The sequence below is a fragment of the Magnolia sinica genome, chromosome 3 (assembly GCF_029962835.1).
Source record: "Magnolia sinica isolate HGM2019 chromosome 3, MsV1, whole genome shotgun sequence".
Taxonomy (NCBI): Eukaryota; Viridiplantae; Streptophyta; class Magnoliopsida; order Magnoliales; family Magnoliaceae; genus Magnolia; species Magnolia sinica.
The window spans coordinates 28744197-28769892 of record NC_080575.1 but is presented as its reverse complement, the minus strand read 5'-3'; the positions used below and the strand labels follow the sequence as shown (position 1 = coordinate 28769892).

At 43.9% G+C, this 25696-nt stretch overlaps 1 protein-coding gene across 4 annotated transcripts in view; it reads right to left on the bottom strand.

Annotated features, from left to right (window-relative positions):
- LOC131239750 (monocopper oxidase-like protein SKU5) overlaps window positions 1-24541 on the bottom strand; it is a 36149-nt gene extending 11608 nt beyond the window's left edge. For 3 of the 4 annotated variants that reach the window (XR_009168369.1, XM_058237602.1, XM_058237601.1), the window contains exons 1-7: window positions 24147-24522; window positions 8487-8596; window positions 8136-8406; window positions 7920-8058; window positions 6435-6798; window positions 5877-6242; window positions 5700-5778 (exon numbers count right to left, since the gene is read on the bottom strand). Coding sequence is in view for 3 of the 4 variants with exons in the window: in XM_058237602.1 (XP_058093585.1) it covers window positions 5700-5778; window positions 5877-6242; window positions 6435-6798; window positions 7920-8058; window positions 8136-8406; window positions 8487-8596; window positions 24147-24320 (1503 nt within the window). In the remaining variant the exon portion in view is untranslated. Of the gene's footprint in view, window positions 1-5699; window positions 5779-5876; window positions 6243-6434; window positions 6799-7919; window positions 8059-8135; window positions 8407-8486; window positions 8597-24146 lie in introns of all 4 variants that reach the window. The other variant, XM_058237604.1, reaches the window with a different exon arrangement.
- Window positions 24542-25696: the final 1155 nt, after the last annotated feature.

The following is a 25696-nucleotide window of genomic DNA, read 5'->3' as shown; positions in this document are numbered from 1 at the left end:
GAGCTAAAAGTTTAGGGGCTTGATAGATCTTGATTTTAAAAGATTTTTCATGATTTTTTTAGAATTTATTAGACCCCCTTTCATGGTATTTTGGGCGAAATAGAGAAATTCGAAAATCGGGCCCATCTTCCGTTTTTCTTCGATCTACCTCAAATTGGTAAGCTTTTCTTTGATTTCTTTGCTCAAGATGGACCGAAATCGTCCTCCTAAGCTACCCATGGTGGATTTTTTTACTTAAGATCAATGTTTGAGAGTTTTTTAACCTCATACGGACGTGCGGCTGGGCCGTTTTTCACTCGGCTAAAGGCATTTGGGATACGCCTCATGATATGTTCTCAGAATCTCAGAATTTTTCACGGGTATTCCAGTTTATTCAAGAAATGGTCGATTCCAACAAAACTCCAGATCCTTAAAAGATTACTATTCGACGCTTCGGGGTATGTGGGATGAGTTGAATATGTATCAACCTCTTCCTTCCAAATGTAAAGAGGATCATGAACATGCTCATAAGCAGCAGGATGATACTCGTATTATGCAATTCCTAGCTGGGTTGAATTCTGATTATCTTCATGCTCGAGATCCGGTTGTTATGCAGGATCATCTTCTCCTATTGATGACAGTCTATGCCATGTGTCAGCGAGCTACCGTCTCTACTCTTCCTTCTCATTCATTTGTGCCACCCGAGAGTTCGGCACATCTTGCTAGCGATCAGTCCTCTCTTGGTCAGTCCTCTCTTGGTCTTTGGGTATCATCTTTGAGTTTAAAGCGCATTTCTGGTTTTGGTGGTCGTGGTAAAGGCCACGAGGGAGATTGCAGTCGTGGCGGCCATAGTCTTCGTAGTCGTGGTGGACGTGGATGTGGACGTGATGGTTCCCGAATTTATTCACATTGTGGTGGAACTAATCACACTATTGATTATTGCTGACAGATACATGGTCGTCCTCCGTTGTATGCCGCTTTTTCTGTTGCATCCACTGTTGCTTTTGAGACACAGTCTTCCACCCCGACAGCTGAGCAGTCTACTTCAGGAGAGTCTCTTATCATTTCTCGAGCTGCATATGATGCCCTTATGCGGCTTCACATTCGTGATATTCCTGAGCCTTCTCACGCAGCTTCGGCCTAGTTAGGTACTACCCTTCTTGCGTCATCTTCTCCTACCTCCTGGGTCATCGACTCTGGAGCTTCCTCCCATATGACTGGTAAGTTTCAATTCTTTTCTTCTTATTCTCCTTCTCCTCACACTCTAGTATGTCACAGTCGCAGATGAAACTCAATGTCCCATCTCTGGAATTGGCTCCATCCCTCTCTCTTCTTCCTTGTCTTTGTCCTCAGTCTTGCATGTGCCTCGTTTTCCATTCAACTTATTATTTGTTAGCTCTCTTACTAAATCATTCAATTGTTCTATTACCTTCTTCCCTTCTTATTGTGTGTTTCAGGACCTACAGACGAAGAGAGTGATTGATGGGGGCATGAGCGAGGAGGCGTTTATCTTATCAAGGATACACCCGTTGCCACTTCTAGTGCCCTTTCTCTAGATCGAGTCCATGACTCGGTGGCATTGCCGCTTAGGCCACCCATCCATAGCTAGATTGAGACTTTTGTTTCCCTCCTTATCTATCATTAAACCATTATGTTGTAATATTTGTGAATTGTCTAAACATCATCGTGCTACGTTTCCTCCTAGCTCTTCTGGGAGGAAATCTCAACATTTTCTTCTGATTCACTCGGATGTCTGGGGACCAGCTCCGGTTACCTCGACTTTTAGATTTAGATATTTTATTACCTTTATTGATGATTATTCACGCATGACTTGGATTTATCTTTTGAAATCTAAAAGTGAAGTTTTTGATATGTTTAAAGTGTTTTATCATGAAGTGTGCACTCAATTTCATTGTTCCATCAAATCCCTCCATTCTGATAATGGGGGGAATACATGTCTACTGCCTTTCTGTCCTTCTTGCAGGAACGTGGTATTTTGTCTAGGACGTCATGTGCTGGCACAGCTCAACAAAATGGTATTTCCGAACGAAAGAATCACCATCTTCTTGACGTTGCTCACACCCTTCTACTTGGTATGCATCTACCTAAACATTTTTGGAGTGATGCTCTCCTAACTGCTACTTTTCTTATTAATCGTATACCCTCACGTATTCTGTCTTACAAATCTTCATTTACTATATTATATCCTCATGATAATTCATTTCCTCTACCACCTAAAGTTTTTTGTTGTGCATGCTTTGTTCAAACTTTGGATGAAAGTAATGATAAACTTAGCCCCAGGGCAATTAAATGTGTCTTTCTAGGGTATACTCGGACTCAGAAAGGGTATAAATGCTTTGATCCATTAACTCGCAAGAAATATGTCTCTGCCGATGTAACCTTCTTTGAGGATATTTCTTTTTTCTCCGCTCCAGGCCGATCCCTCTGTGATCCTCTTGCCAATCAGGGGGAGTATGACTCTTATCCTCTTTCCACTAGTAATCAAGGGAAAACTCATTTCCCCTCTATTCAGCATCTTGTTGGTGATATAGGTGAGCCTAAGCCTCTGCAGGTGTATCATCGTCGAGATAAATCTTCACACGCTCAGCCATCCACCCTTCCGCTCACTTTGGATGTTGGCTCAGGTGAATCTCCTTCCTCGAGTTTAGATCTTCCCATTACCTTGCACAAAGGGTCACGATCTTGTACTCAACACCCCATTAGTAATTTCGTTTCATATGATCATCTTTCACCGTCTTTTCAGTCATTTGCAGCTTCCCTTTTATCACAGACTATTCCTAGATCTCTCTCACATGCTCTTCAGAGTCCTAATTGGACGAAGGCGATGATAGAAGAAATGTCTGCTCTTGAGAAGAATCATACTTGGGACCTTGTGCCACTTCCTTTAGGCCATAAACCTGTTGGTTGTCGATGGGTTTATACGATCAAGTTTCTTCCAGATGGCTCAATTGATCGCTATAAAGCCCGTCTTGTTGCTAAGGCCTACACATAGACTCATGGTGTGGATTACTTCGAGACATTCTCTCCGGTGGCTAAGCTTAACTCGATTCGCATTGTGCTCTCCTTGGCCGTTAATTTATCATGGCTCTTATTTCAGCTTGATGTCAAGAATGCATTTCTCCATGGGGATCTTGTAGAGGAAGTTTACATGCATCAACCTCCTGGCTTTGTTGCTTCTCACAACCCTGCACTTGTATGCCGGTTGAAGAAGGCTCTTTATGGACTCAAACAATCCCCACGTGCATGGTTCGAAAAATTTAGTTAGGCTCTCTTGGAGTTTGGATTTGTTCGTAGTCATGCCGATCATTCTCTCTTTATATGTCGACGATCGACGGGCATCATGGTTCTCATTGTCTATGTGGATGATATTGTTCTGTCTAGTAGTGATTCTGCTGGAATGAGGGAGGTCAAAGATTTTTTGAAGACCAAGTTTGAGATCAAGGATCTTGGTCCTCTTCGCTGCTTTCTCGGAATTGAAGTTGCTCGCTCATCATCCAGATTGGTCTTATTACAACGAAAATATGCACTCGATCTTCTAATGGAGACCGACATGTTGGGGTGCAAGCCTACAACCACTCTCATGGATACTTCACAGAAGCTTTGACCAAATGATGGTGCTCTCCTTACTGATCCCAAGATGTATCGACGACTTGTAGGCCGGCTTATTTACCTGACTATTACTCGCCTAGATCTCTCATTTGCGGTGGGGGTTGTTAGCCAATTCATGCAAGCTTCCTGTACTTCCCATCTCACGGCTGTCTACCGCATACTTCGGTATTTAAAATCAACCCCGGGTCTTGGCCTCCGCTTTCAGTTACATGGTCATCTTCATCTTCCTGGCTATTCCAATGCTGATTGTGCAGGTAGTACTTTTGATCGCCGCTCTACATCCGGCTTCTGTACCTTCCTAGGTGGCAATCTTATAACCTAGAAGAGCAAAAAGCAGCCAATTGTTGCCCGGTTCTCGGCTGAAGCAGAATATCGTGCCATAGCTCATGCGACGTGTGAACTCGTGTGGCTTCGTAACCTTCTTGAAGAACCTGACTATCCTCCTTCGGATCCTGTTCCTCTTCACTGTGACAACCAAGCGGCCATACATATTGCTCGTAACCTAGTTTTCCACGAGCGAACCAAGCATATTGAGGTCGACTGTCACTTTATTCGGGAGAAAGTCACTTCTAAGGAAATCGTAACTCCTTTTGTTCGATTTGGGGATCAACTTGCTGATGTTCTTATAAAGTCCTTGAGTCGAGATGCTCTTCATCGTATTCGTGACAAGTTGGGCATGATCAACATCTATGCTCTAACTTGAGGGGGAGTATAGAGAATGCTAGTGTATTGTGTATGTGGTTAGTGGTGGTTAGTGGCCCCTTTTAGTATAAGTGCATGTGCACACTTCCTTCTTCTCCTGCGGTGTACTATATGCTTTATTATAATAAAATATTATGTGTTAGGGCAAGTAAGCCTAACACAACATCTCTCCCAAACTCTCCTTCTTCTCTCTCAATATTTTCCTCTCTTCTTCACATTATCATCATCAAATCATTCTCTACTGGGTCCACACCTCGTGTGCGTGCATTAGGATGCTTGCCTGCCTTGAATCACATGCGGGTCCATATCTTCTAATCTGGGTATCGCAATGGGGTGTGCCGCATAGCGTTGTGATCGCAGCGCTGGTGCGACCGCTATGGTATAGGTCACGGGTCGTTGCGATACAAAAACACGAGCGCAATTGGCAATTAACAATCCGATTGATCCCGGCATCTAAAACAGGAGTATGGAAGGTTCCAATGGAACAGGGGTCTCACAACGGAAATGTTAGAGGGCCAATGGTCAAAAGCAAGAGGCATCTCACATGATCATGAAAATGCCTTTGGATTAGTTCTTTGAGAAGAAATCAATTTATTCGTTTTCCGAGGAAAAGTTTAATCATAATGATAAATTTCCACAGCTACTTTTTACAATACAAACAGCGAAAGACACCATATGTGGAAATGAAATCAGCAAGAAGGAATTTATTTCCATTTTCCTCTATCTTATATTTATATTTAAATCATAAGGTGTACTTCACATACTTGTAATCAGGATAACTAGGTTTTTTTGGAGACTCATGTGTATCTTTACTACATGTCTTCTTTTCCTAAAAAAAAAAAAAAACCAAACTGCTATCAGAGCTAAACCCCAAATAGTGTTGGTTGGCGTACTTCACATACCTGTAATTAGGTCGCTTGTGGCTACTGTAGTGCTGGTTTTTGTCTTTTGCTTTGTCATTAGGAGTGACTACATGTCATCCCTGTGCTCTGAGTTGGTGTATCTATTTTCTGAGCCGCTAATAAAAATTTTGTGACCCTTCCTAAAAGAAATTTTTCTTTAGATTTTGAAACAATGTATTATTAGAATATCTTTATTTCATATATGCACAACATACAGAAGAACATGTCTACACAACTAAAGATATGGAAAGGACTATATACGCAGGATATATATAGTTAATTACTACTAAAATACAAGAAGAGATGGTCTTCCTAACATGAGGCCTCTTGGGTACTGCACATGGCAATTTTTTAGAATATGGTGTCCTTGTTACATAGGAATTAAGGACTGATAGCTTCACATTCAAACTTCTTTGTATAGAAAATTCGAATCTGGAGTTAGGTCAAGATTAAGAACAGCCACAAACTATGGTCCAACATGCATACCTGTGTGGTGCAGCGGGCAACTCCATCCCACTTATTGTAAGTGCCTCTGCTATTCTCTGTCCACGCTCCATAATCCATGCTACATTCCAAATCAAAACGGAAAAGCACTTAGGTACCTGGCTCTCAAAGCCTTCTATCAGAAACAAATGAACAAGAAGGCTGGCACCTAGAGCTTACCCCACAACAAAGAATGCATATCCATCCAAGTGGTAGCTTTGAACGATAGTATCATTGTTCTGGAATATAATTTCCATGAAACCTCTATAAGTACCATTTATTATAGATGTGTCAACCTTTGCAGGTCTGTTCATCATTCTGTTCGGAAAATCAAGCTTGTAAACTCCTGATATATCATATTGCAGAGCCAGCTTTAGGGGAGTAGCAGGTGCAATGTATGAAATTCCATTCAAAGTAGCCCTCAATTTTCCATCTATAAGCTCTGGAGGTCTGTTAAGCAGCACATACACATCTGTGACAGTGATTTGACCATATTTAAAAGATCCTTGAGGATTGGGACGAGCAGCACCAGCAGAGACATTCCATCTGGAGATTAGTTCACCATCACATGAATCAAACTCGGATCAAGCCCAACATTAAAAAAATATAATTAGGGGGAAAAAAAAGCTATAGAAAGCATCAAACAAACCACTGAAAGAAGAGATGCATAAGCTTCACTATGAGAAATGTAAGGCATGCGAATTCATGGGTGGATGCACTTGTATGTGACCAACCTACCTGATGGACCTTGCTTGGTTCATCGAGAAATATGTGTCATACTCAATTGGGGGTTCTGGAATTGGACCTGAAGCAGGGGCCTGGGAATTGGAGTAGTGCAAGATGGCAACACCTGTGGCTCTCGTCCAGTCAGCTCCACTGACAAACCGAGGACTTGCCACCATATAGTAATCATTGCTGGCATTTTGATCCATCGTGACCAGGAATGAGTACGATTGACCCACATGGATATCCATGTTTGTATAGTTCTGTTGAACTGTATAGGACCCTTCCGTCTCCACGAGGAGCATGTTATGATCTTGGATTCTGAAATTAAGGCTAGTGGAGATGCCAACATTGTGTACCCGAAGACGGTAAGTTTTTCCTGTTTTAAGCAAAATGATCTAGTGAGTCAATCTAGATGCAAATACAACTATCTAATCACATTTGATCATCAGCAGCATCCTACAAACACAATGAAAATGGTGAAGGGAAAGAATACAGTTGTGTCTGGATGCTCCAATCGAGTTGAATCAAATTGCAGTAGTTCAATTCATTAACATAGAGATGACCAAAGTGGGGAAGCCCCATGCTATATACAATGAGGGACAGACCCCAAATGGCAATTCCTGCTGTTTCAAGTTGAAGTTAAAACACCTGGAATTGCAATTAGGGTTTGGTCATCATTAGGAACTGAAATGATCCTGTTTCCAATTTTATCGTTTCCTTTACATATATTAAACTACTTCAATTCACTTCAACTAACTCTGCTTAAGAGCAAAGCACCAGACAGTCCCAGCAGGGCTATCAATGGGCCAGATTTGGGCCAGGCCAAGGCTTGTCCAAGCCCGATCTGCAAGGTTAAAACCCAAGCCTGAGCCCCTACACAGGCTCATGATTGACAGGCCTGAGCCCAGCACATGATGATCATGCATGGCCGGGTCAAAGTCCAGCCTTAGCCCAAGCCAGCCACCCTCAAGATCTAGGTTGTTTGTTAAGTGCACCCAATGATGCACGATATTAACAAAAATGCCCTTGAAACCTTAAACAGATGGGGCCAGGCTGTTGGCCTCTTAGACACAGCCCAAGCCCAGCCCAATTAATAAACGGGCTCAAGTTTTAGGCCTGGGTCCAACCATCAGGCCTAACATTCAGCCCAAGCCCAGCCGAAAGTGGGCCAAGCCTGAAAGCCCAGCCTGGCCCATTGATAGCCCCAGTCCCCAACCTAGGAAAAGGATAGTCAATGTCAGGTGGACGGGCAACCAGTCATCAACTTTTGCCAAGCAACAATGAGAATTCACCATCATCATCGTCGTCCTCATCACCACAAACCAACCCAAATAGCCAGGAGAAGGCATCATAGTCATAATCCAACCCTAGATATCCGGTACAAGTGTTGATGATCAAGATTCAGTATGACTGACCACAAAAGAAATTTCTCACTAGGATAGCCACTTACAAAAACAATGTGCAGCATGGTTACATATAGAGCCATAAGCTACAAACCTGGTTCCACATTTATCGTCTTGTAAGGAATTCCAGCAGGCACAAGTGAATCATTGTAGCGGTATGGACCTAACCCATTAAAGAGAACCCCATCCGGCACCCCAAGGTCATTACCATCTTCAAGGGCTTTTCTTAGCTCCTGTGGTCGATTCAAGTTAGTAAATTCCCAAGTGACCAAGTACCAAAACCTGCATCTCCCAAAGAAATTAGTCTGACCTTGTGACTCTTCGTATACCAGTCACCAATGAAGATTGCAATATCTCCATCTGGAGTCCCAAAGGGAACTGGAATCACCGGTCTGTTGTTTATGATGATTTCTCCGTACCCACCAGAAGCTTTCTGGAAACCAGTAGAAGGGAAATAAAAGAAACTCCCTATTTGATCCTTAACCTGAAATTCATATGTCCAATTCCAACTAGCCGGAATTGGACAATTTGTCCCCAAAACACCATCCTGCCAAGAGTTTCTCCTTTGTTGTATACCATTCCTAAAACATTACAATCCTTTATCTTCAATGGCCATCATAAAGTATATCAGACAAAATGTGAAATTGCAGAGCATACATACCATGTGAGAAGGATTGGCTCATCCAATTTGTTGTGGACGTTCACAACAACATTCCAGTTTGTAGTCAAGTTGACAGTTGGTCCTGGAAATTGCCCATTAATTCCAATTACCTGCAACCATGATTTAGCGTTGATCAGCGATCAAGAATATTATGCCAAGATCTGTTGGCAATGAAATTTCTTGTTACAATTGGCAAGAATAAATGCATAAACCCTACTATTGAGTACATTCTAGCGTCTTAAACTTCAGGTAATTAGCCAGCATGCTTTCTCTTAATGCCTACTCACATTAATGATGGGATCAAGGTGTTCCATAATGGTAACAGTGGCTGTAATGGCCACCAGCCTTACTGTTACGATATTGGTCGTTAGTTGTTACGGCTCTTCCTTCTTCTTCTTCTTCTTCTTATTCTTCTTCTTTTTTCTTGAAAAAGGAAAAGTTTCTGGACCATTACGGCTCGTTTTTTTCTATAACGGTTGTTTCAGCCCCATAACGCATAACAGTTATGACCACAAACGTTACGTAACAGCCGTTACATAACCGACTTGGGATGCCATGGATGGGATTAATGATAGGAAGCACGACAGTGATCACAATAAGAAACTTCCAAAGCTCGATAGGACACATTATAGGAATCCTTGCTTGGATGCCATCTTTCTAATTCCCATCCTACACATCCACGTCCAAACTATGCTATGGACTTGAGTCTAAGCCCAGCCTAGCACATTTGTAGGCCAAGTAATTGGGCTCAGCCCGGTTGGGGAAAGTAGGAAATTACTCAGCCATCCTTGTAAGAATTCTTTCAAGATGCCAATGTTGTAATTCCCAACTTGCATGGGCAGATTTATTTGTGTCACACATGCATGAGGTCTCTAGTCCATGAAACCATCTAGCGGCGAGTAGGTTGCGCAAAAGCATGTCCATGTCCAACCCATAAGCTTAGACATGTCACATGAGTCAGCACAACCAGAGCCAAGTAATCAGACTCAGCCCAGGACAGGACGCCTAGGTAAGTATTCAGCTCCTCATTGTATGAATCCTTGCTTGGAGCCCATCACTGTATCTCCCCACTTCATTACATAGGCAGATTTGTTGGCTTGTCCACATACATGAGATCTCAGATATGAAACATGAAACAATCTATGCTTGCAACTAGGCCTGGCTGAAGCATATGTCGATGCAGTCAGGCCTAAAACCATACGTGTATATAATAGAAGATCCAAAGTGGAGCCCACTTGATCACTTGTGCGATGAGATCCATTAGATACCATTTCATGTGCTAGAATTATCACACATTCCAGTACGCCTCTTGTATACACCAACCATATAAACAGCCATAGCAGTTCATAAACATGATAATTGGAGACTTCTGATAGTGTTTGAAGTTTTGTTAGTTTGTTTCTTGTTAAACTTACCACATGTGAATTGGATTTTCTGCTATTAGTTTACTTGTTATTTTAGTCCCATCAGTTTGATCTCAGAGCACATTTGCTCCTCGGGATTTGCTCAGTTTCCAATGCTAGAATTTTCTGTAACTTTTTTGTACTTTCTTCAATTTCTTTTGTAACCCTTCTGCAACTCAGCAACTGTGACACTTAATAGAAACTTTCAGCTACTGGTTTTCCTTCTTTCTGTTTGTTTACGTCCCCCTATAAAAGCCTCCGATCAGAAATCCTAGCCCCAAATTCCCCAACCTTATACACATAACCGTAAGTTAATTTCCGCTTCAACGTGAGACCTTAAACACAAGTTCCCAAGGTATTCAATAACAGCAATGGCTAGCTATGAAGCTGTTATGTTACAGCCCTGTAATGGTCGATTTTTTAAAGAAAAAAATAATGAAATTTTTGAAAAAAATAAAAAAATAAAAAAGACAATTCCAAATATGTATTCTTCAAGTTTTGAAATATTTATGATAGTGTAAAGGGCTTCCCAGGCTGTCTGATGATTTTATTAACCTAAAAGGCTTGGACTAACAACAAAAATTTTATATTTAATTTCTAATTATCTAATATCAATGATTAAATATAAATAAGATTATATGAGCATATCCTACTAATGCATATCCCTAACCATTTGACACCAATTTCCTCAAGAAATTTGAGAAAAAAATAAAAAATAAATTCCAATAAATGGTGTTGTCAGGCTGATTTAAGAGTAATTGAATGCCCCCAAAATGGCCAGAAATTCATGCAATCTGTAGAACTCATCCCACTCATACATATGCCTAGCCATTTGACGGTATTTCCCTCAAGAAATTTGAGAAAAAAAATAAAATAAAATAAATTCGGATGAATAGTGTAGAGCCGATTTAGGACCACTCAAATGCCCCCAAAATGCCCAAAAATTGTGCGATCTATGGAAATCATCCCATTAATGCATATCCCTAACCATTTAACTCTATTTCCCTCAAGAGATTTGAGGAAAAATTAAAATTAAATTCGGATGAATAGTATTGGGCCAATTTGGCACCACTCGAGTGCCCTCAAAATGGGGTCAAAACTCATGCAATCTGTGGGATTCATCCTACTAATGCATATCTCTAAGCATTTGACATCATTCCCCCCAAGAAATTTAAAGAAAAAAATTAAAAATAGGAAAAATAAAACAAACTACAAACAGAAACAAAAGAAAAACAAAAGAAACCTAGGAAAAACTACAAAAAACCTAAGGGAACTAAAACTACAACAACAACCAGCCCCTTGGTTGGGAGAAACCTAAGAATACAGCCCAATTAAGGCGCCCAATCTCAAAAGAGCTAAACAACTCTATTGAACACCTCTGCTACGATAATGCTTTTGTTTTAGAAGCATCACTCGTTCCTTTCTACCCAGATTGTCGACACGACGGCTAGCAAAGCAAGTCTCCACTTTTTTCTCCCAAGCTTCCCCCCATCCATTGCGTGCCAAGCGAGAAAGAGGTCCTCTATGGAGGGCGGCATGACCTAGCGGACTGACGCAAGGGCAAAGATCCCTACCCACACTCCTGCCGTGAAGGAACGATGTAAAAATGAATGGTTTACCAACTCAGCTTGTTGGAGACACAACAGATAGACATTCGGGAGGATCATTCCGCATTTCCAAAGGTTGTCTATCATTAGAATTTTGTTTCTGCCCCCGAGCCATCCAAAGGCCCTAACTTTGGGGGGAGCACCATAATTCCAAATCTCGCTCATAGGGCAGCAACGGTTCAAAGATCTGATCAAAGCTAGATCTTTGTAAAAGGATCGCACCGAGAAAGAACCAAACGCAGACAGCTTCCAGAAGATCGAATTTAGCTGATTATGGGGGATAGGGTGACCCTGCAATTGTGACGAGAGGCTAAGGCATTGATTTCTCTATCACGCAAATTCCTCCTAAAGGGGGGAAACCATACCCTTTCTTCACCATTCCAAGAGAAACATGAAGCCACAGGGATATCGATATCCATGGCCAGGCTAAGAGAGGCAAGCTCGGGAAAAAGAGAAGCCAGCGGCTGATTGAGACGGGTCAGTCCGAAATCTGATTCTCTTTCCCTCACCCACCAGGAATTTGGATCTTTTGAAAACCAAAGGTGCAATTCTATTGTTACCTTTCCATATTAGATAAACGGTAGAAAGAGGAATTCTTAATCCACCAACCCATCGGGGTATCACCGTATTTATATAAAAGGCAATGAAAATATTTTAAAACATGAAAAATATATATATACAAACATGGCCAAATTGTCCACAAATTTAGCAAGATGTCATCAACTTGGTAATATCATGTTCAACAACACATTTGCAGCAAGAAAAAAAAAAAAAAAGAATTTTTACCTATTTTTTCGATTTTCCCAAAATTCGGCCGTGAATGTCTGATTCTTCAAAATGGCTTTTAAATCTTGTGTTTTAATCTTCAAGGATTGCACAAACCTAGTCAAAATTTGGTTTAAAATATTCCAAAGAAGCAATTTTTTCAAAAAATGGAGGATAAATGGTGAAAAAAGGAAAACAAACCCCTTTGAGAAGCTTATAAACGCATACCATACCAATTTGAATTTTCTAAAACAGACCGTTACAGCCCCATAACACGTAACAGCTAGAACCATTACCGTTATGTACAGCCGTTACGTAACCTTTTTTTAATACCCTACAAGTTTCCAAAAAAAAATAAAAATCTTTCAAACAAACCTCAATAAGCAGCCTATATATCAGTCTAAGCCTTGCCTTCACACTTTGTTCCATATAAAACCCCAACCACACACCCTCAGGTGAAGGGACTGACAGACCAGATAAAGGAAGTCGTGCTCGCATAATTAGGCACAAAAGGCGTTCCTTCATTATGACCCATGTTCGATGTGCCATGTTACCCAATGTACACACTCACATACTGATGTTGGAAACCCACCCAAAATGGTCGAGACTTAACGAGACAGCTTAAGCAGTCATCCAATCTCATGACAACCTTCCTAACAAACTATCCAGGTCCATCACTAGTTGTGAACCACTTTTAGGTAGAAAAGGAACTACAGAACCAAATCTCTCGGTGCCAGTCTCAAAACCAATGCACCTTAGTTGGCTAAAATGTTAGTCTGTGGACTTAACGGAATCACAAATACATTTTACAAACATATAAAACCCATATGATGCAATTCACTGGAATAAGAATAATTACTTCTCCACTAAACCAAGAGTATTAATTAAACGTGTGTGTTTGTGTATATAGTAGATGTATGATTGGCTTTCAAGGGAACACAAACTAACACTAGGTGCCAAGTGCCAAGCTATCAAATTTACCTACCCAAAATGAGACAAGCAGAGGACTACCAAAGGGCTTTACTTGTGAAAGCCTTAGGCCCTTAGCTCATGTTCAATGGTAACTGTTATGGGTGAAAATGGACGAGTCAAAGTTGTAAGGTCAGCTCGGACATCTGTGGACGCCGCATGGTCAACCAATGCCAATCACGACCAAGGAGCTCCTTAATGGCCAGAAAGTGGAAACCCATTGTTGGGAAACCTTGGTGTACATTAACCTCGATCGTCAGAAGATGAAGTATCTCTGCTTCTATCAGATACCGAGCTCTTTCCATGGTCCCATCCATTTCCGAGCTTCAGCTCGGACCATCTATTGGGAAGAACCCCCAAGCCGTGATCCAATTCGGTCTCAACGCTCGACTACAACCCTCACACACGAGCAGATTGAAGAAAGACCAAACCATAAGCCGCTAGAAAGCATAGCTTGGGATGCTCTCCCTAAGGAAGGCCATAGAGGGCAGCTCGGATGTTCGGTTTCGGTCTCATAGAGGGCAGCTCGGATGTTCAGCTTCGGTCTCCCACCACATCTCCCAACCTCGACCTCGACCGCTTGATCTTATCTCTACTGAAGATCTCATAAAACAATTGAGAAGCGTCTGCTAAACGTGCACCCCCGCTGATCTCGCGGAGAAACGTCCGCTAAACGTGCACCCCCACTGATCTCGCGAAGAAACGTCTGCTGAAAACACGCCTCTAATTCAGGAAACGTCCCTCTCTACGTAACTAACCCCACGCCTATAAATGGGGCCTTATCTACAGGAAAAGGTACGCAATTCACACTCTCATGCAACCCCTACGCTACCCTAATTTGACTAGACCCAGCTTGCTTTTTGACTTAGGCATCAGAGGGTCCCTCTGCTACAACCAGGGTCTCCTTTGTCTCTTTCGTCTTCCATTATTGCAGGCTCTCGAAGGTCCAGCAAATGGTGCACCAGAAAATTGTATCAACAGTTTGGCACCGTTTGTGGGAAGCGACGTTGAAGCCGTTTGCATCCTACCTAAGTTCTACAAGATCTACGATGGCAAAAGGAAGGAAGAAGACGCTGACCGTCATTCCAGCAACCATGCCCACTCCAGTGCAGTCATTCGCAGATCAAGGCGGTCAATTTTCTCAACAACGAGTTGATTTCGCCCTTGCGGCGCCTACGCCGAGATCCCGCAACCAGGCAGGTCGGCTCATCTCTCTGGAGAATCGAGTCGATACTCTGAACGATAATATGAACTAACTCATGTAGATGCTAGAGAGACAGAATCCCCTTCCTAGTCGTGCAGCAGCAGAAGATGCTGCCACCGAGCAGTCTCGACCTCCAAAAGTCCCACCAGTCCCTCAAGCGGTCAGATAGCAGTCAGGGCAACCTAACCACAAGTGCCTATCCGAAGTGCTTGAACGGCCGATCTCCCTGCTTCCGACCTATGACATGAGCTGGAGAATCGAAGACGTGGGAAGACCCCCGAGGCCATTGGAGAAAACAATGTCCCCTGGGAAGCAGAACTCGAGAAGCTAGGAGATCAGATCAGCGACATACATGAGGCCTACTGTGCACAAGTCCTGACCTCTGTAGAAGCTATGCTGGAGGAAACCGAACCACCACTCACCGACGACATCATGTGAACTCAGCTCTCGCCTGGATAAAAGATGCCACAACTCACCCCATACTCTGGATCCACCGACCCGGCATAGCATCTAGAGTCTTTTAGGGTGTGGATGGAACTCCATGGCACCTCAACCTTGGTGATGTGCAGAGCGTTCTCCTTAACTCTTTCAGGGGCAGCCCAGACATGGTTTCGTCAGCTGAAGCAGAATTCCATCAGCTCATTCACACAACTCAGCAAAGCCTTCATCAACAAATTCATTGGAGGAAAAGTTAGGCGGAAGCCTGCAACCCATCTCCTAATTATTACTCAAAAGGAGGACGAGTTGCTCAGAGATTACATCAAGCGGTTCAACCAAGAAGCAATGCAAGTAGAGGGCTACTCGAATTAAATAGCCCTGGCCGCCATGATGGCAGGGCTGAAGGATTCCCGATTCCTCTTCTCAATCAGCAAAAAACCTTCGACCACTATAGCCAACCTCCTCAATCGAGCCCATAAGTACTCCAATGCCGAGGAGTTGTTCAGCTCCCGCAAGGCTAATCGGAGTACCGGAAGCTTGGCCAAGGACAAGAAGCGGAAGGATGAACCCTCGTCCAGCATAAATAATAAAAGGAAGAAGGACGACGACTCATCCAGGCAAGGACCGAGTCGACGACTTAAGAGTAGGTTCCACTCCAACACTCCCCTCAGCACTACTTCCGAGCAGTTCCTCATGGAAGTTCGGGACAAAAGGCTCTTAAGGTGGCCGAACGAATGAAGACAGACGCCAACAAGCGAGACAAGCGCAAGTACTATCACTTCCACCGTGACCATGGTACCAGTGACTGCTTCGACCTCAAAGAGGAGATTGAAGCCCTTATCCGCGCCGGACAATTGCGCGAATATGTGAGCAAAAGAGAAGAACGGTCAAATCGGCCAGATCGGAGGAATGAGCAGCAGGTCGATAAGAACGACAACGAGCCCACTGGAGAAATCCGCACCATCTTCGGCAGACCTATTAGAGGAGGAGACTTAAATTGAGCTCGTAGAGCCCATGCTCGGAGCATCGCCCATAATAGCTCAGAGCACCATATCAACCTCACCCGCCACCTTCTGGAAGAGCAAAAGATGGTCCCCTTGTGAGCTAATGTTCACTAAAGAAGACGCTCGTGGGATCCACCACCCCCATGATGATACTCTGGTGGTGGCCATGATCATAGCTAACAGCAAGGTATTCCGAATTCTGGTGGACACCAGCAGCTCGACCAACATTCTCTTCACTGTTGCTTTCAACAAAATAGGAATTAGTAGATCCCGACTCCGATCTGTCCGAATTCCACTGCTCGGATTTGTCGAGGAAAAGTTCATTTCCGGGGGGGTCTATTCATCTACCTGTAACTGCAGGAGAAGGACCGAATCAGATCACGAAGATGATTGACTTTCTAGTGGTGGATTGCCCTTCTGTCTACAACATCATCCTCGGACGCCCATCCTAGAATGCCACGCGGGCAGAGGTGTCCAGTTACCATCTTACAATGAAATTTTCGACCAAGCACGACATCGGACAAGTCAAAGGAGACCAGCATGAAGCTCGTCAATGTTATTCCACAGCTCTGATAACAGGCGCGTAGCACCATGCCATGGCCATCACTTTCCTCGATCCCCGAGAAGAATCATATGAGAGGGGTTCTCCTATGGAAGATCTCATAGCAGTTCCTCTTTCGGAATTTGACCCGACTCGTACTGTACAGGTCAGCTCACTATTACTTCCCGATCTGCGAGACCATATTGTGGACCTTCTACGATGTCATGCTGACATTTTCGCATGGTCCCACCAGGTCATGCCTGGCATCAACTCTAATGTGATCGTCCACATATTGAATGTCGATCCTGACCACCGATAAGTAAGGCAAAAGTGACGAGCGTTCGACCCAGAACGATACGCCATCATTGGTGATGACGTCGGCAAGCTCCTAGAAGTTGGATTTATTGAAGAAGTTTACTATCCCGACTAGATCGCCAATGTCGTCTTCGTGAAGAAGTCCAATGGGAAGTGGTGGGTCTGTGTTGATTACACCAACCTGAACAAAGCATGCCCCAAGGATAGTTTTCCCCTTCCACGGATCGACCAGCTGGTCGACGGTACAGCCGAGCACGAACTCTTAAACTTCATGGATGCTTACTCAGGCTATAATCAGATCGCCATGCACCCTTACGATAAGCAGAGCAGAAAACTACATTCGTCACCGACAAAGGGCTTTACTGCTATAAAGTCATGCCTTTCGGGCTGAAAAACGTTGAGGCTACGTACCAATGGCTCGTTAATAAGATGTTCGCCAGGCAGATCAGACGTTCCATGAAAGTCTACATTGACGATATGTTTATCAAGAGCATCAAAGTCACCGATCATGTGGCCGACCTACGAGAGATGTTCACGGTCCTAAGAAGGTACCGGATGAAGCTGAAACCAAACAAGTGCGCTTTCAATGTCAACTCAGGAAAGTTCCTTGATTTTCTAGTAAACCAGAGGGGCATTGAGGCAAATCCCAACAAGATACAAGCTCTGTTGAAAATGAGCTCACCCAAGACCACAAAGGAGATACAGTGCCTAACAGGCAGAGTTGCGGCCCTCAATCAATTTGTTTCCAAAGCTACCGACAAGTGTCTTCCATTCTTCTGATAGTTGAAGGGCAAGGCAAGAACTGAATGGACCGAAGAGTGCGAGCTGGCATTTCAGCAGCTCAAGCACTACTTGGGATCATCTCCATTACTCTCTAAGCCCGAGCAAAGAGAACCATTGATACTCTACCTGGCAGTCTCCGAGGCTGTAATCAGCTCGGCACTAATTTGAGAGCAGAGCAGCAAGCAACTCCCCGTATACTATGTTAGCAAAGCATTGGTCTTAGCCGAGACCAAATACTTGGACATCGAGAAGCTCGCCTTGGCCTTGGTCGTATCGTCTCGACGCCTCCGACCTTACTTCCAGGCCCACACGATCATTATCCCGACCAACCAACCTCTTCGTCAGGTGCTACAAAAGCCCAAGGTGTCAAGAAGACTCACAAAATGGGTCATTGAGCTCAGTGAATTTGACATCAAATATCAGCCCCAAACTGCAATCAAAGGACAGGTGGTGGCCAACTTCATTGCCGAATTCACCAGCGAGCCAAGCCTGGAGACTTTGACTGACTTGAACAAAGCAGCTGATCAACAGACCTGAATGTTGTACATCAATGGGTCGTCAAATTTCAAGGGCAGTGGAGCCAGAATCGCTCCTGACCAGACATGTACCCAGTACGCTCTACGGTTCGAGTTCCAGACCTCGAACAATGTCGCCGAGTACGAGGCACTGTTGGTCGGGCTTAGGTTGGCATTGGAAGTGGGAGCGCGGACCTTGAAGGTGCACAATGACTCCCAGCTCATTGTCAACTAGATAGCCAATGAATACGAAGCCAAAGAGGAAAGGATAATCGCCTACCTGCAGAAGGCTCGGGAACTTATCAACAAGTTCCTCGAATGCAAAGTCACCCCGATTCCCAGATAGGAAAATTCCAAGGCTAACGCATTGGCAAAATTGGCCACCGCTGCCAATGATGACATTCTGAGGTCGATCCTGTTCAAGTTCTTATTTGAACCAAGCATCAACAAAACCGACCCAGAGGTGGTTCTCCCGGTGACCTCAATTCCGAGTTAGATGGACCCGATAATTGAATATCTCCGGGAAGGCAAATTACCCGAAGACACACTCAAGGCACACAGACTCCGGTTCAAGTCAGCTCGGTATACCATGGTCGAGGACACCTTGTATGAGAAGTGATTCTCTCTACCCTATCTGAGGTGACTCTAACTTGACGAAGCCGAGTATGTCCTAAAAGAGATCCACGAAGGGATCTCATAAAGTCATTCGACAAGGATACTTCTAGTCGACCATCTGGGAAGCCGCCAAGCAATACCCTCAAAGGTGCGACAAATGTCAGATATTCGCAGTAATGCCTCGTTAGCCTCCAAGACGACTAACTCCCATGGCCGAGCTATGGCCATTCGCCTAATGGGGGATCAACATTGTCGGCCCATTACAACAAGTAAAGGTCAGACCAAGTTCGTAGTTGTCACGGTCGATTACTTCACGAAACGGGCCGAGGCCAAGCCGTTGGCCAAAATTACCTAGCAGAAAATCTCCGACTTCGTCTGGAAAAACATCATCTGCCGATACGAGATTCCTCATACAATTGTCTCGGACAACGGGAAATAGTTCGACAATGATCGGTTTCGTTGTATGTGTGGAAACTTCCGGATCTGAAATGCTTACTCATCACCTCGGCACCCTTAAGCTAACGGCCAACTGAAGGCGGTTAATAAGATCATTAAAAATCACCTCAAAACTAAACTCGAGAAAGCCAAAGGGACTTGGGCCGAAGAGCTTCCCTATGTCCTTTAGGCATATCGGACCACAGAACAGAAGACTGTACTACAGGAGAAACTCCTTTCTCTCTGGCTTTCGGAGCAGATACAGTTGTCCCCGTCGAGATAGGGCTCCCTACTACGCAGGTCAAGTCGTACGATGAGCCTCAGAATGCCTAGTAGATGGCTCTAAGCCTCGACTTGCTCAAGGAAAGAAGAGAGCGAGCTCAGTCAAGGGTTACAGCTCGACAGGGACAAGTCGCCCGATTCTACAACTATAGTGTCAAAGTACGGAGGTTCTAAGTAGGAGACGTGGTCCTCCATGAAACTTTCCAGAACACCAAGGAGCTCGGTTCATGGACTCTTGGGCTGAACTGGGAAGGGCCCTACAGGGTGACTAGTACAGTTCGATCAGGAGCGCATCAGCTCGAAGACATGGACGGGTGACCTCTACCACATTCATGGAATGTTGAACACCTGAAGATCTATTATCTATAAAGACCACTTGGGTCTCGGATTAAAACCGACTTACGAGGTCGGAACAACTTGTGTACTCATACTACAAATGTTGCAATAAATTTCTACTTGTTTATACTTGTTACTCTGACTACTCGGACTACGTATTCTACAATGAGGATTTCCTTTAATGCAAGGGAAAAAGTCTTCTTACAGGACTGCTCGACCTATTATGAATCCCTAGACGTTCTAGAAGGGTAGGGTTCCCCCAAAAAAGGGAAGGATTCCTCCCTGAATATCTCAACCATCAGATCAGCACGACTGATCTGCACGTATCTTGACCATCAGATCAAGATAACCAATCTGCAAATATTGCCAACATGTGATGTATGATCTACTGAATTAAAGACATAGAGCACGGCAAACAAGCACTAACCAAAAAGTCCCTTCTCATTGATAAGCAGAATGTTACAAAAGTTCAAAAAAAAAAAAAGAAAAAAAGAGAGAGACAGAGAGAGAGAGAGAGAGAGAGAGAGAGATAGAGATAAAAAGAGGCTAATCCCCCAGGGGAGTGTGCTCGGTGCCCATTGAGGTCGGTTGCTCGGCTTCAACAGGAATTGGGCCCTCGACTTCTGGTAGGATCGGGTCTTCAACAAGGCTTTCCTCAAGGGCGGTCAGGTCAAGCTCGGGATATAACCTCCTAACATCCTTGAAGCATTTCACGTACCCAAGGTTGTAGAGCAGGTCCTTCGCCTCTGTCCATTCCTTGAAGGCTTTAAACTCCTCCACCGCCGCTACCCGAGTTACCAAGATAGATGCCTCGGCTTCCGTCAATTTTGCTCTAAAATTGATCATCACCTCAGCCAGCTCAGCCTTCCACTTGGCGGCCTTCCCTTGAGCCTCATTCAGAAGTGAACCTATCGCTTTCAACTCGACCTTCATCTGAGCCTCTTTCTTTCAAGCTTCTTCCTCCGCCTGCGCCTCCTTCTTTCGGGCCTCTTCTGCCTGAGCCTCCATCTAGATCTTCAGAGCTGCAAGCTCCTCCCTAGACTCCTTTAGAGTAGATCAGAGCTGCTCAGTCTCGACGGTCTTCGCTAGAAGACTCGCCTCTGCCTCCTCACACTCCTTTGCGACGGGTATCATTTCGCAACGAGCAAGCTCAACTCCCCATGCGCCAATTGATCTGACCGCATGATATCGACTTAATTCACGAGCTTATGTGATCAACTCGGAAGTAGAGGGGGCTACTGTTATGGGTGAAAATGAACTGGTCAAAGTTGTGTGGTCAGCTCGGACATCTGTGGACGCCGCATGGTCAACCAATGCCAATCACAACCAAGGAGCTCCTTAATGGCCAAAAAGCGAACACAAACCTTGGTGTACATTAACCTCGATCGTCAGAAGACGAAGTATCTCTGCTTCTATCAGATACCGAGCTCTTTCCATGGTCCCATCCATTTCCGAGCTTCAGCTCGGACCATCTATTGGGAAGAGCCCCCGAGCCGTGATCCAGTTCGGTCTCGACGCTCGACTACGACCCTCGTGCGCGAGCAGATTGAAGAGAGACCGAACCATAAGCCGTCAGAAAGCATAACTCGGGATTCTCTCCCTCAGGAAGGCCATAGAGGGCAGCTTGGATGTTCGGTTTCGGTCTCATAGAGGGCAGCTCAGATGTTCGGTTTCAGTCTCAGAGAGGGCAACTCGGATGTTCGGCTTCGGTCTACCACCACATCTCCCGACCTCGACCTCGACCTTGACCGCTTGATCTTATCTCCACCAAAGATCTCGTAAAACGATTGAGAAACGTTCGCTAAACGTGGGCCCCCACTAATCTCTCGCGGAGAAACGTTTGTTGAACACACGCCTTTAATTAAGGAAACATCCCTCTCTACATAACTGACTCCAGGCCTATAAATAGGGCCTTCATCTACAGGAAAAGGTACGCAATTCATACTCTCACGCAACCCCTACGCTACCCTAATTCGACTAGACCCAGCTTGCTTTCTGACTTAGGCATCGAAGGGTCCCCCTGCTACAGTTAGGGTCTCCTTTGTCTCTTTCGTCTTCCATTACCGCAGGCTCTCGAAGGTCCAGCGAAGGGTGCACCAGAAAACTACATCAACAATAACCCTTTTGATGGCCAAGAAAGGCAACAGCTAAGTATTATGCATCGTGTGGTGTAGGCAATGCACAACTCAATGGCAATATTTCAGGAGGCCCTCATAGCTAGCCCCAGAGGTCATAGGTACATTGGGAAGGCCCAAAAGGAGATGGATGAAGGCAGTAAGAAAAGACTTGATGACCTATGATCTAACTGAAGTTATGGCCCTTGATAGAGAAGAATGGTGTAAAAGGATTCATGGAACCGACCCCAATTAATTGGGCCACAGCTAAAATGATGATGATGAGAAGTCATAGGTAAATTATGATGGAACCTTTACCTTCTAGCAATTTGTAGGCCTTCTATAAGGTAAAGAATGGCAGAACATTTAAGAATATATGTAAATTGGTGATCTAGGTATTTGATAGAGTAAGGTGTTCTACCAACTCCTGGATGCTATACATAAAGGAGTTCTCAGGGCACAAGAATGTTGAGTTAATCAAGGATTAGGAGGTCTTTCTTTTGTGACGTATTAGTTGCTCCACTTTCGGGTTGTGCTCGTCCTTGGGCTTCATTTTTAATAAAATCTTCTCATCGGTCGAAAGAAAGAAGGAGAAATTCATCAATAAAATAATATACTTAAAACCAATTTCATCAATGTTTGCATTTATGACAACCCAACCATGCTTCCTTCCTCCCCCTCCATTGCCACGTCTTAAATCTTAGAGCATCAGTCATCCTGCTTCCTGTTGCGCAGCACGCCAACAACGCAGTGAACCGAGATCCAATCTCCGATCTCACCCACAAATGATAAACAAGAAAAAATATAAACTAGAAGAAGAATCAAAGCATTCCAAACAAACCACAAGACAAGATATACGTGGAAAAATCCCAAACAAGGGTAAAAAACCACGGGTGCAAACTTCCACTATGAAGAAAACAAGATTACAAGCAACATACTAACCTTTTTCCCTTGGATGTATAGAGAAGAATAACTCCCATTCATACCTAGAAAAGCCCTAGGGACCCCTATTTATAGTTTAGGCAACTTTCCTTTCGCACCCTTGCGAATCCGCAGTCCGTGCAAAATCCGGAAACGAATCTGCATAACCTCGACTAGTCGAGCAGACTACTCGACTGGTTGAGCGGACCCTCAACTTGTCGAGCATGGGCCTCGACCGGTTGAGCACCTTGGACAAAAAACAATTTTGCTCGGTGGACTTTGAATCGAGCCAATCCACGACCGGTCGAGCGGGGCACTCGACTGGTCGAGCGTCCCTATCCAGATATGGCTCCACATCTCAACACTTCCACTACCAAAAAGCCTTCCTTTCACTTGACATCAAACCTCCCAAAATAGAAACATTTGTATCCACACCTACCAATTATCTATCCCCAAGTGTTGAATCTTGGTTTTGGGATTCATTAAAAATAAAAAAAATAAAAAATTGGTTTTGGGAGTTTGACTCACCCGATGAACAAAATCCCTTGGTTGGAACATAGACATTCCAACTTGGTTTTGAATGACTCACTTTTGAGAATTAGAGATCATTCCAATTCACCTGAAATCGTTAGGACTCATTCCAATTTGGTTGGAACATATACATGTTTTTGGAGAGGTGACCCAAAACGGAGACCAAAGAAGCCAAGTCAATTCAACTAATTCCAGTCTCATTTTTTGCGAGTTCTAATATCTTAATCTCTCCACACCCTCCGATCCGCTCATCGTGCACTTCCAATCTATACGGGATCAAGACATCTTTCAATCAGTGATTCTCTCGACATGTGCGACGAAAGACAAAGTGGAGAACAAAATCAACATTAATTTTCACATTTCTCATTGAGCATGGAATATCTTGAAAATTTGAAACTAAGCTACACAAAGCTCACACATCAGATCGTACTAAATCAATCACAACCTTCACAATAGTTTCCCATCTCATAAAATTCTACCAACTTACTAAAGACTGGTGAATTTGGGTATATGTCAAATGGATCTGAACCATCCATCTGTCGGGCCCCACTGTGGATTACCCACGGTAGCAAAATCTACATCCGACACTCAATCCTATCCGTCAATGTGCGGACGAAGATGAAAAAGTACCAATGGTCCAGATCCAAAACGGAGAAGCCTATTAATCAGATACTGGCATCGCTCCCATAACACGGGCCATCCATAGCATTGGAAACCAATAGATGGTCTGGACCCACCACCAAATGTACGGCCATGCGTACCAAAACGTAGCCCTCAGGACTTTAGAGTTGCAGAAGTAGATTCCAAGTAGTGAATGAAACTCCGGAATTGAAATTTCAAGAAGCAAATATGCAGAAGGAGATAAGGAAAAGAAGAGGAAACCTGCTGGGAAACTCCAAGAGGGGAAGCTTTGATGTACGAGACCTCCCAATTAAAGAAAATAAAAGGATCTCCTCCGATTGCGACATTCGCCAGCAAAGATGCGGAAATGCTTATGAGAATAGCAACGAAAGTAGAGTGGGAGAAGAAGAAGAAGACTGAGGAGATTATTCGCATTTTCCGCTTGAAGATTAAGCTGCTGTGCTGCTGCTGCTGCTGCTTCTCCTGTCCTTTCCCTTTCCTTCTTTCTCTTTCTCTCTCTTTACTTTCTTTCTCCTTTTTCTTTCTTTTCAACACTTGCAGTAGTCGATTGTCGCTATTTGAGTTGGAGACTGTGTGAGAGTGTTGGAGCCGAAAAAAGCTCGGTGGGAAATCGGGGGACGCGATTTTCTTGCAGCTACGGAGAGTGTGAAAGCAAAAGAAACGTGGGCCCCATCAAGATTCAAAACTAGAGCGGATTTGCTGCTCACCGTGACGTCACCAAGTTCTGTGGACCCCACCATGATGTATGTGTTTTATGCGCACCGTCCATCCATTTGTATAGATCATTTTAAGGCATGAGTCAAAGAAGGAGGCAGATCCAAAGCTCAAGTAGACTCGCCACAAAAACAATGAAGATTAAATTCCTACCATTAAAAACTTCTTAGGAGCCATTGTAGCTTTCAGTAAGTTAATATTTGTTTTTCCTTCATCCATATTGTGTGAACTTATTTATAACCAAGTTGGATCTCAAATAAACATCATGATAGCCCTAGAAAAGTTTATATGGTAAGCATCATTATCCCAGCTGTTTTATGCAATGGATTCCACATGAGCTTTTGATCTATTTCATTTTTTCTTGAAATGATCTCACCGAATGCACTGTGTGATAAGACACATTCATCATGGTGGAGCTTGCAGATCTTCTTATGTAATGTCACTTCAGCAGCTAAAGCTGTAATCCATCTCCAGAAACGTCCACCGGTGAAATCTTACCCGTCATGAAGTTCACATGCCATCTAGCCATTCTGACAGGGAATGGGAAATACAAATATGAGCTTATTAAAACCTCATATGCGAAAAAGGTTTCAATAAGGACGCCATGACGTGGGTGGGATCTAGATAGTGGGGCCTATCTTGATGTATCCGTTGTATATCTACTTCCAGCTCATCTCAGGGCATTTGCCGAACAATAAAGTAGAGCTACACAAGAAAAAGGGTAGCGAATTATGAGTTACCAAGTATACTATAACTATGGCGTGAGTGGTTTGAGTCTTTGCCTGAGTGGTAGACTCTGCGTAGTTTCGACACGAGGTCTTGGGTTCAAAACCATAGGTGGTGAAATCCCACTACAGCGTGCGGTAGGTGTGTAGCGGGTGCATGTGTGTCAAATAAAAAAGCATATTATAATGTAGTGAGCGAGTAAATTCTACAAGGCCCATTATACATGTATGTCTTATCTACACCATCTATCTGTTTTTCTGAATCATTTTAAGGCATGAATCCAAAATCGAAGCATATCCAAATAGTCTACCATTGAAACCTGCCTAGGGCTTACATTAATATTTAATTGG